General features: G+C 42.6%; 1 protein-coding gene across 1 annotated transcript; it reads right to left on the bottom strand.

The window, feature by feature from the left end:
* Nucleotides 1–4,574: 4,574 nt before the first annotated feature.
* hoxb9a (homeobox B9a) lies at nucleotides 4,575–19,632 on the bottom strand. The gene is made up of 2 exons (XM_049561932.1): nucleotides 18,781–19,632; nucleotides 4,575–8,363 (listed from the first exon to the last, which is right to left on the bottom strand). Exons 1-2 carry the CDS (start codon nucleotides 19,391–19,393, stop codon nucleotides 8,128–8,130), a joined length of 849 nt encoding a protein of 282 aa, XP_049417889.1. The 5' UTR covers nucleotides 19,394–19,632; the 3' UTR covers nucleotides 4,575–8,127.
* Between the last annotated feature and the right edge of the window lie 1,767 nt (nucleotides 19,633–21,399).

Below are 21,399 nucleotides of genomic sequence, written 5' to 3'. Positions count from 1 at the left end.
TCCGCTCCCGCATCCCTCATCACCCACCCACCCCCTCCTCCTTTTTTTTTGTTACCCGTGAGCTCGAGACCCCCGGTGCGTGCAGCACATCCTGCTCCTCTCGTGCTGTTTGTTTCCATGTTTGAAAATAGGAAGTGTGCAAAGCAACTGACGTGAGAAAGAAGAAGACGAACAGGAGGAGGAGGAGAGCAAGCTGCCCTTTATTGGCCCGAAGGGAGAAATACTATCAGATTTTTTTTTTTTTTTTAAGCAAAGTAAAATAAAACAAATGAAACAAACCCTGACGGTCTGCTCTGACCGGCGGAGTCCACTTGTGGTTTTACAATTACAAGACATAGATGCAGGAAGCCTCATCTCTCCTGTGATGCTCCACCGGGCGATTCACTGCAAGAAATCAAACTGGTCTGAGATTTGTGGCTTTGAAACACAACTACTGTGAATGCAGATGGATGTGAATCATTTGGAAGAAACGGAGCGATGGACTGTGTATGTGCCGCTGCCTTTACCGTTTTCAAAGTAATGGGCCAACAGGGGGGAACTTCATGCCAAACAAATAATATGAGGCTGTCTGCTACAAGTTGAATTCTTAATTTGAAACTTTAGTGGGGAAATAATGTTAGTTATTAGTTTACTTTGATTTGTTCTCTCTGTTTGTTTTAATTATTATTTGCAGCGCAAGAAAACGCCTTCTTCTTCTTTTTCTTCTTCTTCTTTTTCTTCTTCTTCTTCTTCTTCTTCTTCTTCTTCTTCGTTTTTTATTGTATTTTTATCCAATTAGGCGTTGAAAAATCGATTGCATTTTTCTTTTTATCTGTCAGTATTATGAAAAATCGTAACCTATTATTGAATGTATTATGTAATAAAATGATTGCATGTATATGCAAATATTTTATCATAAAATTATAAAATTATCGGAATATAACAATATTTTAAATAATGTAACTGAAATTTGATAAAATAAAATAACAAAAATACCTCCCTGTTTTATTTGGGCATCTCCCAGAGCTTTCAACCCCGTCTAACAGTCTCCCTCAAGCTGTTTGCCTGGGAGGACAATGGGATGAAAGTGCCATAAAAAGCTAGTAAGTGGACTTTGTGTTAAGATTATTAATGTTGTGTTCAAGGTGACTTTTTTATCTCCACGCAGGTCCGAGGCACCTGTACCACGTGAACATGCTGTTATTATTTCTGTTTTTGATATTATTATTATTATTATTATTATTATTATTATGTTTCTGCCCAGTCAGAGGCAGCTGTAACATGTGCGGAGCAGCCAGCAGCATTTGGCTTGCCATCTCACTGTTAATGAGTCCAGAATGGCTGATGTGATCTGATCCATACAGCCGTTTGTAGCAGCGGGACCATAACTCTCTTTGAGGAAATTTATGAATATGAATGATATTCTCTGCTGCTTGATGAATTATAGAAGCTGTGCTGTGTAAAACAGCTCATTCAGTGTGAGGGACAGGGGAGAGCTGCTCGGGGGCTGCTGCGCTCTCACATCCACCCACAGTGTGTGTGTCAGTGAAGCCGGTTATTATCTGTAGACTCTGTTTTAATATGAGAGGATAAAGTGAAGACATATTGGATTGGCCACGTTCGCCTGGGTTGAAATATGAATTTTGCCAGCAGCAGCACGTGGTTTGTCTTGTGCAGCCCATTTAGTTTCTGAAAATGTCACTAAAATGATGAGGCCTGCACCTACTTTAGCCGCACAGCTAAATCACTGCGCAATGAGCCAATCTGGATTTTTCCATTGCCTCACAGTTTGGATTAGTTACAGAGAGAAGAAGACGGGAGCTGGGGGATAGGGGCTCCGGTGGGTTTTTGTTTTGGTGTATGGGTGACAATTAACGACCTCCAACAGCTGACTCCAGATCAGTGAGATGGACATTGCAGGAATTTTATTAGAAACAGACTCTCCAGGTTACTGCTGGTGCCCAGGTCCAACCACGCCGCCTTACAGTGCTTACACAGACAGTAACATTACATTATTTTATATATGTAGATTTCCTGCTGTTGTAAAGGCATATTGGCTTATGCCTATGCATGATTATGATCAATTTTCACCAATGTTACTTATTCTTAATAAAAGAAAATGGTTGTATTGGTACAAAATGTTTCCTCCATACTATAACTACGGCTAGTTCTTTGATTAGCACACTCCTGCTGTTTGTAGAATCATGACATCTTCTCACTTTACACATAATAACTGTACTGCTGCTCCTGATTCTGCCCTTCAGATGTGACCGTGATGTCTCCCTAGTGTTTCTCTGCCTCCATAACCGAAACTCATCCTTGTATTAGCCTGGACTGAATGCGTGTTGTTGTGTGGGGCTCCTGCTTGCTGCATTCTCTTAGATTTACTGTGCCATGTGTCACAGCAAAACCCCCTCTCTCGCGCACAAACACACACACAAACACAGTTGGGTGAAGCAGCTCGATGTCCTTCCCTGGGACAGCGGGCTGAGGCTGGAGGGAGGCCTGCAGCAGCGGAGCGCAGGGCTTCTGGATTTAATGAAGCTCCGACCCCGCTAGACCTCAGAGAAGTATCACAATCATCCGCCGTCGAGTCCACAGATGGTTTATGGGATGGCTTTGTTGGGGCCCGAGCCTAAATCTGCTTAAATCCTGAGGCCTCATTGGTTGGGTCCAGCAGCGCAGGGTGAAGCAGGGAAGCTGTGTTGAGACTTTGTACCTCTTTACACCAGGGCTGTTTACACTGCTTTCACTGCCAGCATTGTTTGTTTGTTACTGCTATAGATAAATGGAACACTTTATTTCAACATCGTATTTTGCATTGATAAGGACATTAATAGATGGTTAATAAAACATTATTCTCTAGTAGTAGAATTAATTTGTCAAGAAGCTGTTCCTATCACGCATTCATAAACAGTAGATGCCTGATAACTCAACAGTTATAATCCTCTGTAATGATTTGTCTTTATGTGTCAAACACACTGCTTCAGCTCTAAATCCACTTGTGAATGACTTGTGCATGAGTATAAACAGTTCATTCATCAAATAACACACCATAAGTGCTGTAAGTGCATAACCGTTTGTTAAACTGTGCTATGCTTCACTGGGGGAGTTATTACTGTTGACAAATACTTTAAAAGGGAGTTTTAACTGTGTAAAAGTGAGTTATAAACCAGTGCATTACTCTTTATATAGTGCTTATATTTGCTTAAAATTAAGTGTTACCAATGCAGCTGCTAATGCCAGTGCTGCCCTATTATTAGCACTACCCCTCCTGCTATTTATATTGCTCTCTTGATTTTAACAGTGTCAGTGCTGCACTGGCTTTGCAAAATTTAAAATGTGGGTCTATGCATGAAAGCCACATTACTATTATGCTATAATAGTCCTGCAACCAGGGCATGGAGCTACCACTGAGGACGCCAGGGTCATGCCCTCAGCAGGGTTCCTACAGTTACACATTAGTGTTTTAGGATGATTCTCATATTTTCTAGACTCCATAATCTTGAAAATGTGACCACCTTTAAGGTAGTTTTTGGTGGTTCTCCAAGAAATGATTCTGAGATGTAAAACACTAAATTTGCTGCAGTCTGTGCCTTTTATGCATCTGTTTGGTGTAAATGTCCTTAATTTTGTCAAAATAAAAGTTATCTGCTAATTTCCTGTTTTTCCTGGGGTGGGGGACAAATGCACATGTTGTAATTACTGAGGGGGACATGTCCCTCATCCCTTCGAAATCCACACCTATGTTAATAGGGTACTAACACTGTCACTGCTTCGTAAATTATACCACCACAATTGGCACATTTATCAGAATTTGTCCTATCAGTGTTACTAGCACCACTTTGGTGCAAGTGCTGACAGAAATGCAGCTGAAAGAGACGCTGAAGGTTTGTCTGTGCGTTGCTATTTTATGGCATAGATTTTCTCTGCTTGTTTTGCATCAACAGCAAACAATGTCAACTTTTACTACTTGCACTATACTCCGACTCCAAGCCTCATTATAGCTGTTTCTACATCACGTGAGAAGCAAGGGAGGAAATAGAGATCCTGCAGTCCTCATCAGACTCTGTGTCTATCAGTCGTTTGGTGCAGAGACAAACACAGGAACCGCAGCGGCTTCACAAGCTCCTAATGGACGGATGACGACGCTCCTAATGAATGCACTCATCATCTGTGTGGGTGGGGGTGGGGGTGTTTATGGGTTTATGACAGTCTTTTGGTGTTGCAGCCAAACAGACGCCCCTCTCCTTTAAACTGCAGTGTACAACTGAAAGAGACACATATTTTAAACACATGCTGGCTCATCCGCCTGTTTCTCTCCCAGCCCCCCCTCACCTCTGTCTCTTTCACACAGACACCAGATTCAATCTGGAGAAGGACGAAAAGAAGAAACCGAAAGGAAAGCTGGGCTGCCCTCTCTGAACTTTCCCTCTGCAGCCTAATTCACACCACAGAGCAGCAGAAGAGGAGACCTTCTTCTAAGGGGAACTGTGGAGCGTAAATCACAGATTATCCCCCACCATTTCTCCCAGATAACCTTCTATTTAATCAGCAGTGAGAAGCAGCGATGCAATGACATGAAGCATGGTCGTACTGTAAAGTCTCTTCTTTAATAGGAATCCAGCATCAGCAGTGCCATCGCACAAAGAAGACAACAACACACAGAAGAGAGGAAAAACATACAAGGGACTTGAACATTTCACAGGGAGGAGAGGATCAGAGTGACTGGAGTTTGCCCGCTCGTTAATAATGTCTTTACTGTGGCCACATGGCTTAGATTTGCCTTACTTAAAAAAGCGGAGGGAAAATAAAATGACTTGTGGAGCGCTGTCCATATTTATCAGCAGCAAAAAACCACTCCAGAAACTTTGTTCCTCCAATCAGGGGAGTAAATACTGGAACAGGAAGTGGGACAAAGTCATAGTAAGGGCTAAAGTAACAGAGTCAATAATTAAAATCAAAAGCATTATTTATATAGATGCATTGCTTCATTTGAAGGTACTGTTCATTATTTATGAGAGGAGGAGGGGGTAGTGCAAAATGGGGGAGGCATGTCAAATACTTTTTAAGCCCTAGGGAGTTTTTTTTTTTTTTTTTTTTTTTTTGGCTAAGGTCAGGGAGATACAACTTTAAATACCCTCTGAACCCCAATACCCACCGATGGGTATGAGAGGAATGTTGTCTTTAAAAATCACCAAAATCATATATTTTATTATAGCTAAAAATAAACATGATTCAGGGGTGTCAAGATTGAGAAAAAAACATCCAGCAACCCCCCTCCTCTGATAAGTAGAGAACAGTCCCTAATCAACCCCCTTTCGCCCTCTCCGTCCCAATACTGAGGCTACATCAGCAACTTATTACTGTTCACCATGAAACAAACCGTAGACACAAAGAGCTCATCGGACTGACATCAGAACAGATCATTCAGACAGTCGGCACAACAACATGGAAAACCAACAGAATCTAAAGAACATGACGGACATGAAAGAAAGAAATCTATATTACAGTCAGATGCCATGTCCCAATAAGACAAAACAATATTCAGCATATTTAACTCATTCCAATAAGAAAGACGAGGTTACTCACTTATATACAATAAATTAGAAATATTTCCTATCGAGAAACTTCTATTTAGTTTGTTTAAATTTTTCAGTAAGCATTCCCCTCTGACAGATATAACACACAAAGAGCTAAACGACGAAATAACTTCTTCAAATGACGAGTGACTCGAGGCATGCGCAAACCATGTAAACATTTTTACTCGTGAATAGAGGATTTGATGCTTATCGAGGAACTGTCTCTGTTAAAGACTTTGCAAAAAAAAAAAAAAAAAAAGGCTGCTTGTAGACCCGTTCATTTCTGCATGTGAACTACTGATAAAAAAATAAACTGGAGGCGATTTCCACGCAAGTGTGTGTAAACCATATATATATGTGTGTTTGTTTTTTACAGTGGTGGTGCACAAGCAGCCTTTGTGCTCTGCAAGCCGTAACGTCCAACACCACACATACACACACACTCACTCACTCACGCGCTCAGGCACGCACACACACATATACGACGTTGTAAAGCCAATGTGTTGTTTATGAGCCGTCCATAAAACTGCCATCGGACGCCATTTAACTACGCCGACACTTCAAATAACGCCATAGTCAGGCCGGCCTTCCGACACGGCCTCTTCATATTTTAACTTTCAGATCAATAAAATTCTGCATAATCTGAAGTCTAACCGGATAATACCCCGAGCTAATAAATGTAGACACTATTACTAAAGCATTTCGCGCGGGAATAAATCTTTAAGTGTTCTGTGATGCTTGTTTATTAACAGTAACTGTGTTATAGAACCTCTAGGAATGATATTTCCAGGAAAATAAAAACTGGAAAGGACTTTAAAAATTGTCCGTAGCGCGTCGGGGTATTTCCTTTTTCGTCAGTCTCAGGTTGCGTTTGGAAGCCGCCATTGCGCACACATCCGTATATTTCCTGTAATGAGAGAGAGAGACCCGCCTTGCATAGCAGATAATACACAATATAGCCTACTGTATGTATAAAAATAGAGCAGATTATTTCCTAAAATGCAATGCAAAAGCCACGTTGAGTAAAGATCGGTGGCCGAGGAGATAGAGATTGACGATTTTTGACCAGTGCTTCATGCACACATGGGTTTTGTGCGTATTAGACTCTGAAATTAAGATTTTTACATCTTCACTGCAAATAGCTGATGAACTACAATTATTCGGAGCAGTGGGTTATTTGTACTGGCCAGTCAAATCAAGACGCGTTTGTGTTTGAGAGTGTGTGGTGGGAAGGCATGAAGGATCAGGATTTGAGAGGAAGTAACCAAAACTATCCAGGACATTTAATGTCTTAAGTCAGTTCAGGTCAGAGCAGCGAGTGATCAGACTTCGCCCGGATAAATCTGACTTTGATTTACCCAAAACTGAGCCCCGATCCTAATTTAAATGAGGATGGATATGATTAAAATATCTGGTGCTTTGTGCTGTGTCTCCTCTCAGATAAGCTCAAGTGAAGCACAGAGAAGGGGACGACTATCGATAGCCGATAAAGGCCTTAGATGAGCCGCCGCCGCCGCAGCGCATAAAGCATCCCGAGAGCAAGCTGAAGGTAGGGGATCCACGATATCGACAGCAGCCTAATCGGATCCCCGGTTGCTGAGTCGGGTTAACACACCGCCGGCACCCCATCATTTCCCACCCTTCACCTCCTCCCCCTCCGGTATCTGCTCATTACTTAGGCCGACAACCGGGAAACAAACTGCGGCTTGGTGCTTGTATCAACGCCGAGCATCAGTCGGTTTCTAATCAAATTCTGCCAGCAATGAGAGAAACAGGGGGAAGAGGGGAGAATAAGAAGAAGAGGGATGAACACCGGTGTGTGTGTGTGTGTGTGTGTGTGTGTGTGTGTGTGTGTGTGTGTGTGTGTGTGTGTGTCACTCCGCTCCTCGTACTTATTAATGGCCATATGAAATCCTGGTTTCAGCACCTCCGCGCGCCTCTGGTGTCAGCGACGGAACAATAAATAACTAATAAAGGAAGAGTAGTGCTTGAGAAAAATACCCCCCCCCCCCCCCCCTCCCCTTGTTGTAACATCACCAGGCGGTTTGCTGTTTTCTTCCCTTTCATAATGTAGTCTAATATTGAAGCCTAAATAGTAGCGTGATATAAAACTATGAAGACAAACATCCAGAGCTATCAGTTCATCAAACAGTCCAGTCCGCCAGGTCGAGGTGGGATTGCTGTTGGTCTGTGAGTTTTTTTCGACCCATCATCCTCCATGACTGCAAGTTCAAATGATTCCAGAGTTCAAAAGTTGCCTCCTTCTAACATCAGACGTGGCGTTCCCGAGCTTCTTAAGACTTCAGTGTTAACGTGGCGGCGTCCTCAGCGTCTGTTAGCGATCAATAAAGCCATCGATCAGATGTATAGGATGGTAGTGCCTGAAGGTTAAAACAAATTGGAAATAGCAGTGTGTGTGTGTGTGTGTGTGTGTGTGTGTGTGTGTGTGTGTGTGTGTTGCAGTTATTGGGAAGGCCATTTTGTGTTAAGGGGACTTTAAGTTGGATACATGGTGTAAGCGTGCGTCTGAATACGTGTGTGTGTGCGTGCGCGACTGAGAGTCCCGCTAGTCCTTGGGTTGGTCCTTGCTCTGTTTCTTCATTTTCATCCTCCGGTTCTGGAACCAGATCTTCACTTGCCGCTCCGTCAGGTTGAGCGCGCGCGCCACCTCATGCCGCCGGTCCCGCGTGAGGTACATGTTGAACAGGAACTCCTTCTCCAGCTCGAGCGTCTGATATTTGGTGTACGGGCATCGCTTCTTCCTGGAGGAGCGTGCGTGCAGCCAGTTGGCCGAGGGGTCATCTGAAGAAAGAGAATAGAAGGGAATGCAGTTAATGATAAAATAATAGAATAACCAATAGTAATAAATGCCTGTGTACTCTCCCCAGCCCTGTCTTACAGGAGTTTTAGAACATTGCAAGTAAAAAAGCAGCAAAACACTTCGTGCGTAAAAGTTGCAGAATCTTGTGCGTAAAAGCTTTGCTCGAGAACACCTGACTCTGCAATTGGCACTTTGGTGCGTAAAGTAGGTTTATGGTGTCAACAGGGGCGCACATTTGACACAAGTAGATCCATGGCTGTTTTATTTGACACCACGTAAACGGAAGACAGACGGCCTGCTCCATCCAACCAACAGCTTCCTCTGAAGAGGAGGAAAGCACGACGGACAAATATAAACAGCACCCTTCAATGCACATTTTTTAAAAGTAGAGCAAAAAAAAAAAGTAGCGTGACTAAGTTAATGAAACAGTGCAACCCCAACATAGCTCAATGGTGTGTTATTTTATTCTGTAAGAGAGTGATTCCGTGCGTTCTTCTAAATTTAAGCTGCTTGCGGATCAGTTTAAAAAATGCAGCAATTTCATTTACATTTAAAGCAAAAACATTAAATGGCAATGATTAGAAATTAGCCAATGAGTTAGCTGATACAGTCAGTGCCGCAGTTAATTACACACATATATGGTAATGACAGACAGGGAGATATCTGACGTGTTTCTGGAGGCCCCTGTTTGAAGGTGACCTTCAGCGGATAAATACAAGATGCTCTCATCGTGGAGGTAAAAAAAAAAAAAAAAAAAACTAATGATAACACGAGGCAGCATTGTGTGTGAGTCTAAATCACAGTTTGTGACAAAAAAAAACAGGAGCCGAAGTTTCCCTCTGCGCGATGACAGCAAACACAGCAAACACACAAAAACACAGCAGGAATATGTTTTGCAGGCCTAATAATGTTTGGTTTTGTTTGCGTGACAATGATGATCATATTGTAGCTCAGCGCACTGTCACTGCGTCACTTCTGATTGCTCCTAAATTAATTAACGGCAGGAAATTTATGGCCCTGATGGGAGGAGAGGACAAATCTTCCTTGTGTGCACCCTGACCTTCTCCTTTCATGAAGCTTAGAAAGGTTCGATACAGTTTTCATACAGCAGATTGTACTGAACCCGTTAGCACAGCATTTTATCAGAACTAAATATATACATCAACTAATAAAAAGCAGATTGTCTTTACATTAGTACATATTCTCTATAGTGTTGTGCACTCAACATCGGTGAAATTAAATGTGATAAAACAAAGGATTTGTGACGCTCAGCTCCATTTTGCCACATCAGAACAGCGACATGCTCCAACGCAATTGAGACTGTTGAAACCTGTGTTTGAGATGTAAATAACAACGCTGTAACCCATAATGCTCCTTGTGGATGTTCTTCATTTTCGGCCGAGAGAAAGTTATGAATTATTGCCTTGATGTTATTATTCTCTGCGTCTATTTCTTTCTTTCTTCCATACGTCTTGTTTGCCAGGCCACCCTGACTCCTCCACACCCCTCCAGGCCACCACACCCCTCTTTATAGCTTTCAGACCGATGTAATTAGCAGAGACTTCTTGTTTAGGACGCATGGGTCTGGTTTAGGGCTGAAAGCTATCTGCTCTTCCCCTCTGCAAAGCACCAAGGCATCTCAAATATGAGGCAGCTTGCTGGGACTCTCACGGCACAGAGGCTCGTAGAAAAGACAACTCTACCATGACAATAAGAACAACAACAAAAAATATTTTTCTGATTTCATTCTTGACCCCATTTTGCACTGTTTCTCTGCGAATATTAATATGTTTAAATAATTTTAGCAAAGTTTCTCACAATCCCAGAAGATAAACATCTCTGTTTTGAAAGAACTATTACTATCCCAAAACACACTAAGGAGCATTGTGAGAGGCTAGAGCTGGTTCTGGTTCAATTCCACTTTTACATCTTCTAAATAAAACCTTTAACCATGAGCAATCATTCCCTGTGGTTAGGTCAGGCTCTTCCTCCACTCAATCACAACAGTCAAACCAACCAACAGAGTCTTCCACTGTAGCTAGAGGCTGTAAAACCAAAAAGAAAATCAATGCAAACATAAAGCTTAAGATTTCTGTCTTCTTATAGGTGTAGAAATTTCTTTAAATTTTGTCTTAAAAGCTAAATAAAATGTGTTATAAAAGCTATTAGACCATCTGTGATGATGAACAGCAGTGAAGGGCAACATGCAAAGCAGGAAGCAAGTACACACTGGCACTAATGTCTTTGATACTGCCTTTCTTCATTGCATTTTATCAGTGACGCCATCTCAGTCTCCAGTGCAATTCCAAGTCTGGAGCACAAACCAAATGTGACTCAAAGAGGGGATTCCGCTCTGGATTTATTGTTAAAAAACTTGCTTTGTTTCGCGTCACTGGCTGTTTCTGTTATCCTATAGCCTTCCAGAGGCGGTAATCAAACACAGCACACGTGCAGTCTGACCATCAGGCTGAATGTGGGAATGTAGATCCATCTAAATCAGTTTGGGCAACATTAGGGCCAAAAGGTTTCTCATTGTTGCTGCCAAACTGCAAAAAATATGAGATTTATCCTTACAGCCAGGAGCAGACCAGGTCTGCAGGGCTAGGGGTTATGAAGGAGATTTTATATTCTTAAGTAAAATGTAGCCTGAGTCCTCTGGCCTAAAATGGCAGAAGGGATGATCTTATCATTCACAAGTCATGGGGAAAGCCTGAGCTTCAGCGTTTTCCTTTTTTTTCCGTCAGGCGAGGAGATTTAAAATATGTGTCTCTCCCCCTGAGGAGCCAGTCTTTTTCCTCACTTAAGTTGGGCGGAGGCTTCGTCTGTCAATTTCACTGGTGATATTTTACTGCTGTGACAATCCTTCTTGCTATAATGCCAGGGCAATTCATAGAACTGCATATGACATTCATAACAATAATTCTTTTAAGTCCCAGTTGTGAACAAAAGGCTGTTTTGTGTGGAACCATGAACAGTGTTAGCTTTGTCACATCTGTATTTAAATGGGTGACAAGCAACATCTTTAAAAGGAAAATTATATGAAAAATTAGGAATAATAAGACATATAAAGTTAATAAATAATTTAAAAATACTTGTGATTAATTAAAATTATGGGATCGCTATGGGAAGTCAAATCTTTGACCTACAGATCATTTTTTCGTGTTTTAAGTCTATTAAGAGAAGTTAGTCATACTGTTGAGATAGTAAGTGAAAAGTAAGTCACACCTCTCATCTTTTTGACTTTGGTCATAATTTGGAATGGAAAACTCATTAGACACATGCTTGTCTTGTTATGTTACATTTTTGACTTGGTATGATCCAAGTTTATTTATTAAACACTTCAACCACTTCCTGGCAGGGCCTCCATAATTTCTTAACAGCAAAGACACACAAAAGAAATTGACACATCCACATCAACAATCAGTACAACAAGGACAACAGATGGGGATAGAAATCTATGTCCTTAATTTCTATCATACATTTGACCAGCATCAGACCTGACCAATTCATAAAAGTATCAGCTTCCTCAATCATTCATGTCAGTCTATCACATGTCTTCCAAGTCCGATTGACCATGTGAACACATCATGATCACAACAAATACTGTTTTTATTGTGAAATTTCCAGATCTGATTCATCACCAAAATCTAATCAACTGATCAATGAGCTATCTGTTCACCAAGTCTGAACCAACACAGCAGTCTCATATGTCTCCTTGAATTCCACATACAATTTTCATTTTTCCTAACAGAGAGCTTGTCACAGACTGCAGACAAAAAGCCCCATTTGAAATAATCAGATAAGATCAATAAGGACATGAGCTTGTTCCAATTTCCAAAAGATATGACTTTGTTATTTAAAATGTACACAAACAAGCACAGTGTGTGGACTCAGTCACTGAGGTTTTCTTCATAAATGTGAACAAACCCAGGATAAAAGCCTTCCCTGCTCAAAACATTGGAGATAAAGACACGAAACCAATATGTTGTACTTATTAGCTAATGCTACAATATTGTACTAATGTACTGAGTTAAAGGGCCTTGACTTTCCATCAGGTATTTTTTGCAGGGTATGTAAACGTGAGAGTACAGGAATTCATTCACAAGCATTTTATAAGGTGTAATTTAGCAAATTAGAGTCTTGTTCAGAGCAAGATTGCAAAGCCAAGATGGCCGCCATTGATGTACATGGCATCATCATAGCCTCCTTGTATTATTCCCACCAGCCAAGTTAGTTAGCAGCCATCATCAGTAAATATGTCCTTAGTACCCTCTGGAATCAATTTCCTCCAACATGACCAGCATGTAGAGGATCGATTTCATCTCAGAGCAAAATAATGCCTGGTAAAGAGGTGAGGAGAGGGTGGAGGGTTGGGTGAGGGGGGTGTGCCACGCTTTTGTCACACTGTAAAGTGGGTGCTTTGCATTCCCCGGGTGTATAATCACCTCTAGGACCATCCATTACCCTCGGAGCTGTGCCGCTACCGTGGCTGTCACCCAGGATGACAAACCGGTTGAGTGGTGGGTGGGTGTGCAGCGGTGCAGGAGGGTGGTGCGTTGGGGTGCTGGTGGTGATGGGGGACGATATAGAGTTTTTTTCTCCAAAGGGTGGGACAACAGTAAGGATGATGACAGATAAAAAAAAAGAATATGGGTGGGGGGATATGTGTGTGTAGCTCAACTTGAAGTTTTCTCTTTAGGCTACATCCATGTATCCGCTGAAGCAATGTATGGCTTGGATGTCACTTGGACAGGCACATGGATGAAAAGATTGATATTCCCGTAAAACTATGGCCCTGCAGCACGATGTGTTCAATTGTAGGCCAATGTGTGTCTTTGCCTATGTGTGTGTGTGTGTGTGTGTGTCCACCATGATAAATGTTGCTTGCATGGAAACAGTGACCGAAACAGCTAGAAGACTAATATCACATCCCGTCTCTTTCTCTCTCTCTTTCTCCCTCCCTTAGCAATTTCACCCTAATAGTTCCAGAAATTGACCTCTCATATATCCCAAAGGCACGTTATTACATTTCCAGAAGTCGTATTTTATTCCCCCACCCACCCCAACCCTTACACCCCGTCTCACCCAGCCACCAACAGCAACACGCCAATTAATGGGGTTGTTCACCCGGCGTTATAACTTAATAAACTTCGGGGGTAATAACTTTCTCGCACTGCCCCGCAGCAGCAGCAGCAGCACAAAGACTGAAGTGTAATCTTGTAGTTTATTCTGGATGGCCGCCCAGCACCAGTAACACAAAGAGAATCTGTAGCTGGGTGCTGACTTTGACTGGATGTGATGTTTTGCACGGTAGGATTCCACTGATGTTATTCACACAGCGGCCATTTTGAATACCTGGGAAGGGAAACTCTGCCTGGATTTGTCCTGCTGTTATATGCCAAGATGCAGACACTAATCACGTCCCAGGCTCCCTTCTAAAAAATGTCGACCCATTCAATGAGAAAAATGTTTGTATTGTACATTTCTGCAAACCAAGGATACATTGCATTTGTGCCTTATTTTGTGGCCACTACATTGAAATTTGAAGTTTCATGTGGTGAAGGTGTGGTTAGGTTTAGGCACGATAATCACAAAAGATCTTGTTTTGGCTTGAAACACCCAAATTTGGTTACTGATGGAAAAGCAGCGATGCTAGGAAATGCAAGGATGTGTCGGTAAAAAACACCCAAGTTCGCTACTACAAACACTGTTGGTATGCTGCAAAGGGTCATCATAAAACAGCCTCTGTTGTTGGTATTAAACAGTGGTCTGCAGCTTTGCAGCTTAGGTGACATGCCATCCACCACCTCCCCCACCTCCCAGTGACAAAAGTCAGCTTATATCGAGACACTGATATGATACGTATGAAACATGTAAAGTAGTGTAGTAGTAGTGTAGTTTGCAGAAGCAAATAATGCAAACATTTTCATCAGGCAACTGAGCTAAAAGTGCATCAGAAACGACTGGATTTGGAGACACACATCCACATCCTAGAATCATAGAATTCATCAAGTATTATAGGAAGCATTATATATATATATTTTATCATGAATAAAAACTGCTTTCTGTTAGGAATCTTTGCTGTTTTGGCAACACATAAGAAGTATCAACTTATGTGCCTTTAGAACTTCTGAAACTCCAACCATCTGTCCTAAATCCCTTCTTGTAATCAGTATCGACAAGGACTTCCAAGAATTCTGCCATCCTGTAACATTTAGCTACTCATACAGTCAAAGTACTCCAAGGAATTTGGCCACTGTTGAATACTACATTGTCAGGCCGCTTATGTGAACATGTCCAGTGGACACAGGGTACAAAATATGACTGTGAGAGTGTGCCAATATATGACCCAAACAAGAAACATGATACATCTCAAATATTCAGTACACTAGAAGTTATTGTTTGCCATTCCATATCAAAACAAGAGTTGTTCTGTGTTTCTGTTCTTGATCTCAGTTTATATTGTCATGCTTTTAAATGACAGATATATTAGTCACATGACTGACATCACAGTAAGTTTGTACCATGATATATGGTACTCAGATTATTACCTTGTAGACCCACTTTGTCCACACAAAGCCAAGACCAAAGCCTTATTGAAACCATAAGTAAGTGTATCTAGCATACCCTAAAAGAATAGCTGGACATTTTTGTAAAAACTTCCATTTTCTTGCTGAGCACTAGACACCACAACATGCCGCATATATACTTATGTTTTTGCAAGTATTAAACACACAATATATAATGTGTTAATTAGTGGTCTCTAGAGGTACTGGTAGGTAAATCTTGTAACTTTTGGACAGTAAGCCCAGCTGTTTCTTGCCCACTCTTTGCGCTAAACTCAGCTAAAAGGCTGCTGGTGGTGAGCTTCACATTTACTTATTCCCAGCAAGAAAATGAACAAGTGTACCACCCCAAATTTCCAGCTGTACCTTTTAATTACAACAGAACAGCCACAAAAGTCAACCAGACAGCTATGACGGTATATTAATGAAAACTCTACAAAGATCACTTGTTTAGAGAAAATAATGGTGTCACTTGTAATATCAAAACAGCTAACTTTTCAGAAAAAGACTGGTTCTATTCTGCAGTTGCAACCCAAAATTAGGCTACCCACCCCAATGTAGCCAGCTGAAGTCAGCATTAGCAAGAAAGCATAATGTGTTGATATTTCTAGTTAAATTCCCTTGAACATGACAATTCCTGCTTCCTAAGTTAGAAACCACTCACTTTATCAGTACAGCTAAGTTGGATTAAAGTAAGGATAGCTCTGTTTTGCCTTCATAGAAAAATACCCCATCAAAGCGTTTAAAATGGCTGCCATGTGAACAATAGAAACAGCCTTCACTTGCTGGTTGGAGCAGCTCCCACTACCTGCCACACTGACCCACTGCACATCAGAAAAAAAAACCCAAACCACCAGAAAAACAACTCACTCAGTAACAGCTCAGAGAGAAACTTTCTCTAAGTGGGAAGACTCTCAGTCAGTTTTGACTGTTTGAACACTTGAATCCATTACAGAGGAGCCTGCTCTACCACCAAGCCATGGGACACACAGTGTTACTGGTGGAAAGTCTAATAACTCAGAGTGGAGGCTGCTGGGCTCCATCCAGCCCTTAACCAGCTCACTGCTCTGATGGATAGCATGCTCAGATGCTGTAATAGGGTGGCTGTGTGTGTGTGTGCGCATCAGTGTGTGTGAGAGACAGAAAAAGAAAGGGGCAGAGCTGTGTGTGTGTGTGTGTGTGTGTGTGTGCCAGTGTAGTAATAAAATATGTATATGTGAGTGTGTAGTATTTAGAATTTGTATGTCTTCCTCGGAAAAGGCCAATACGGGGGGGAAGGCCTCCCTTTTTCTCTCTCATGCACACGATCACACACACAACGCAAGTACTCGTATCAAGCGTCCACGCACTCAGACGCATGGATCAGACATCTCTGGCAGAAACTAGATTTATCCGGCGGGATTAGAGGAGAGGAAACAGAGCTCGTTCACATCAGCCAGTTAAGAAATATATAAGAAATAAAATAATATAAAAAAACACGACTGAATGTCTTTCCAGGGAGCGTTTTTCTGTCCCGCCCAAAATAAGTCACGTCGCTTTGGAAAGCTTCAAACTGAGCCAACGCCGTCAGCACATGATGGATTAAATGTTGTTGTTAGTGCGAATGATGATAGAAAAACAGAACAAACCCGTGTTGTACTGGCCAAACCCTCCACGGCTTTATATCAAGATGATTGCGATTTCTTGACAGGTAAAATATTATTATTATTACAGAGCGAGCAGATGAATTAAACAGCAATTCACATGCGACTGTATGACCGGCAGCCCAGACTATAATAACATCAAAACAGTTGTGCCTGGCGGGAAATATTACCAATTATTGCTTTGAAGTCTAAAATATTAATATCAATAAATGACGTCGTGCATTTTTACATCTAAACTTTGAAGGCTGCAATACGTTTATCCATTAATACATGAATCCAAACTTTGAGTGTCATTTTTTTTAAATAAGCTGATAGCCCTAATAGAAATAATAAGAAACGCCACAGTTTTCCAGGTACAGACTGATATATTTTAGGTGATTAGTCTATTTCCTTTGCAAAACACAGTTTTGTTTAGTTCTTTTGTCTTCCACTCATGTTCACGCTCAACTACAGATTGAAACACCATCACAAACCGCTGTGGGATTCACGTGAATTTGTAGATTTATGCTGGAAGAACCCAGAGAGCTTGTCCTCACTGTCCCCCCTCATGTGAGCGGTGTTTTGAATCCCGTACAGCAGAGCTAGTCCACGCTGCTGGCTGAGTTATGAGGACTCTGCTCTATTTAGAACTAATCTAGCCTGCTCTTCGGCTCGTGTCAGTGATGGACAGATTGACTCCATTTGGGATTTTTTTGCAGGATTTTTAGAGGAAGACTGATAAACATTTGTTTAGGGGGGCGGAAACGATACTTTATCTTCTATAATGTTTACAACTCGCTGCCACAGAGGAGTGCCGATACATGGGGATATTAGAAAAGAAATATGACAATATAAGTCACACACATGTCGGGAAATGATGAAAATAGATGACTGCAACATTAATGTCAAAGCAAAGCAGAAAACAGTGTCTAAATAGCTTCCTAGAATTGTATCTATGACATATTGACAATGCAGTGTGACTTTCTCAAATACTTAAACATATTAAAGATTCTCCAGCGTGTCCAGTGACGCACCAGTAAAGCTCTGGAGCTCATGTTGCCATACTGGAGATCGGTACTAACCCTTGGTTAGAGCATACAAGTTCTACACAGTGGGAGCAGGAAGCCTGTAGGTCCACATACATATGTGTTTTCTCTGTTTTTACAGTTAGGACTTGGGCTTGTTACAAGCTGACTGACATCAGGAGCTTTAAAACGTAATGGAGCGCAGACACAAGCCCATGTGCGCGCGCGCCCTTGTGTGAAACAACGACAGAGAGACAGAAGAGAGCCCTACGACCTACAATGCACCTGCAGTAAAAGAAAAACAGACAAATCTAAAGCATCAGCCACTTTGTTCTTGTCAAACAGGACAGCAGTGCGCATGCCCTGAGTAATTACTAACGTTAAACAATGTAGAGGTTAGCCAAAGTCAGCAGCGTTCTCCAATTACTACCAGATTAATAGATCCGAGGAAGAAGAGCAGCAGATTGGGGGGAAGTAAAGTTTAAAAAACTGACTTAATGGTTTATGAGTTTTTTTTCTCATCTTTGTATTTTGAATGTCTCCTCATTCAGAGCGTCTTAAATATTCAGAGGCACTCTATTCATCCTTTCGTACACAAGCAACTGTAATTAAAATATATATTCTTTTCAGCTCACGCATGTAAAGCTATAAGGATACACGTGTCCTTGATTGCTGAGAAACTCTAACTGACCATCCTAAGTACTTAAAGTTATTCTCAAACTGTCATATAGATGCAACAACAGCCATACCTTAATCTAATGCAATATCATCTGCAGTTTTTGTCAAGACTGTGCTAGGTGTTGATCCCACATGCTTTTAAGGGCGATTTTTGTTATTGTACAGTTTTATTTAGACTGCAAGTTGTTCATGTCATCTATGTTTTGCAGGTTATTTGAAGGATGTGCCACGTTTAAAAAAAAAAAACAACAAAAAAAAAACTACATTTCTATGTTGTTACATATATACTCCGTTACTGTGGGGACCGGCTGGTTACTCGGGGATGATACGGGCTAAATATCACAGTAAACTTAGAGAGCAGAAGGTGGGGGCACTTTGGCTCTCCGGCTCTTTGTTCTTGTTTTATGGCGGCATTAAAAGCATTTACAATCTCTCTCTCTCTCTCCCTCTCTCACTCTCCGCTCTCTCTCCTTCTCCCGCGCGCTATTTCCTGCTTTAATAACTTACTTTGATCCAGGCCGTCTTTGTCCTCACTCCCTTCACAAATGTCCTTATTTTCCTCGAACCCTGCTCCCGGGATAGCGGCCGGATGGTGGCTTAGCTCGCGCGCCGCCGTGGAAGCCGACTCCAAGATGTACGTGGTGGTTTCGTGCTGGTGCTGTCCGCCGATTTTGGGTGGGATCTCCCCGCCGAGATGGCCGAGCTGCGGCTCCAGTTTAACCTGCCCCGTCTGGCCCTGCCCCGGGACAGACTCGGAGCCGCGCGGCGCGCAGTCCAGCCATGAGCGTAGGTACCGTGTGTCTGCGGCGGGCACGTGCTGGGCTGGGATGTAAGGGTGGTAGACAGTAGGGAGGCCACTGGCACCGTGGTGCGGACTGAACGGGCTCCATGACGATGAGAAGACCGGGGGCTTCGGTTGGAAGCTGCAGGATGGGTACGACTCAGGATGGGGATGCTCCGCGTGCGCCGAGCCGCCGGGCTGCCTTCCGCCAGCGGCTGCGGCGGAGTTCGAGCCGGAATACTGGACGCTGGGAAAGCGAGCCGGGGTTGAGAGTTCATCGCTCTCGTGACTTATGATGGAGTCCACGTAATAGTTGCTCAAAGTCCCAGAAATGGACATTCTCGGACATTATCTGCGAAACGCCGCGAGTTCACTAAATGGAGAACAAGAAGAGAGACATTACGAGATTTTTCTGTTTCCCTCTCTCTCTTTCTCTTTCTCTCTTCTGTCTTTTGCTCGCTCGCCCCCTCCCTCTCTCTCTCTCTCTCTCTCTCTCTCTCTCCCTTCCTTCCAAACAACTTGCTCACTATGGCGAAACAAAGTGCTACAGCCTACAGCCTCGCACTGTGCACGGGGGTTTGTCGGGTCTGTGCGCGAGGCGCAAACTGATTGGCCGGACTTTTTCTTCGAGCCTGATAAAGCGTCAATGGAGCGTAAATCAATCCTGCACGCGGGCCTCTCTCTCTCTCTCTCTCTCTCTCTCTCTCTCTCGATCTCTCTCTCTCTCTCTCTTTAATAGATTGCACCCCATCTAAATAAATTGTCTTGTTTATATGCAATATGCAAAATGAACAGTCCGTCGGTATATCTAGTCTGTGTATCTATGGCTGCTGTCAAGCTGGAATTATATCAGACCGTTAAATTATGCTCCGTCTGGGCAGTATGCATGAAATGCAGAGTGGAGACAATGGCTGACAAATAAGTGGCGCCATTATTTTTATTTATTTATTTATTTATTTATTTATTTATTTTTCACCTAATCAAAACAGACGCGCGTGCATTTCAGTGTGAAGCGCACGAGGAGCATTACCGACAGCCCATCCACATCTCTTGCTGAATTGTGCGCAAGCACTCACTTCAATCAATCTCAACATCAGGGAGTCTGCATTTAAAACACCATTAGTACAAGCGCCGATAGTCCCACACTTAAGGCCAGTCAGCAGCAGATATTTTCTATCCAAGACAAGATAGATAGTAAAATTCACACCTAGGTGTGTTTAATTATTTACCCACTGTCTGAGTATACTTGGAAGGATTTTCTGTGAGCTGCGGAGCCGCCTGACACAGTTTTATTGGCAGATTAACAGTCATTTTTGTTAACGAGCGCCATTAAATCGGGCCCTGCGTGGTTATGCCCCTTGTCTTTACAGCGCAAACTACTTCAACTACTTTTTTGGGGTCCGTTTAATACCATAATAAAATCTTACATCAGGGCGGCTGCTTTGGTTTTATAGGGCTGATATATGGCCTGTGGTGGTGCGGACCGTAAACGCGACTGAAGCTGCTGCAGCCTTCCTCCCGGTCGGGTAAAGGGCGCTTCTCACTCAGCGGTCAGGCTGCCATGAGTAAACACAACTCGGGCAGGAGCTCGGTGGAGGTATGGGGGACTGAGACTGGACGCAGCTTTCTCCTGTGAGGGAATAGTAGGTCACCTGGCTCAGTTGCTCTGTGCTGGAGCTCCTGATGTTGTCCACTTGTGCTCAAAGCTTCTCAGTCAGCTGCGTTTGAGGGATGAAATCCGTCACTGGGCTTCTAATGAGGAGACCGAGAAGCAGCAGCAGACTGGACTGGCAGTGAGTCCAGACATCTGACTTCCTGCTGACCTTTATCAAAGTCACCGGGATTGTAAGTCTTTATATTTCTTTATAATTATCACAGACGTGGAGTCTTGGACTCTTTGGGGATGGCAGGCTGCTACTCGGGGCTATAAATCCGATCTCTGCGTCTCATATACAGCTAACGCCGTTATTTACGACGATTAAATATGAACTAAGCATTGCTTATGGGGGTAACGCCGTTATTTACGAGGATAAAGGTAGCCTATAGCGCAGCTTTCAGATCTGCTGAGGAGAAATGATGAGTTGGACCGGAGACAGACTGAGCGACTGGTGCACTTTCATTTCAGGAGCAGCAACAAAAACCCAAACCAAGAATCCTTTAAACATCAGTCGCGACTCTGGCGCCCAGCTTTGGCCTTTGAGCTTGAATTCAGCACATTCCTCTGCCCTTCCGTCTTGAAGGACCAATTTCCAGCTCATCTGGACAGCTTCCGTTGGATGACGGCGACCAGTAAGGACCAGACTGAAAAGTATAATCTTTATTAAAGGTTGATGTGTTAAATGCGC

Source organism: Epinephelus fuscoguttatus, linkage group LG19 (assembly GCF_011397635.1).
Source record: "Epinephelus fuscoguttatus linkage group LG19, E.fuscoguttatus.final_Chr_v1".
Lineage (NCBI taxonomy): Eukaryota > Metazoa > Chordata > Actinopteri > Perciformes > Serranidae > Epinephelus > Epinephelus fuscoguttatus.
Note: the sequence above shows the minus strand (reverse complement) of the source record. Positions and strands in the feature narration are given on the sequence as shown.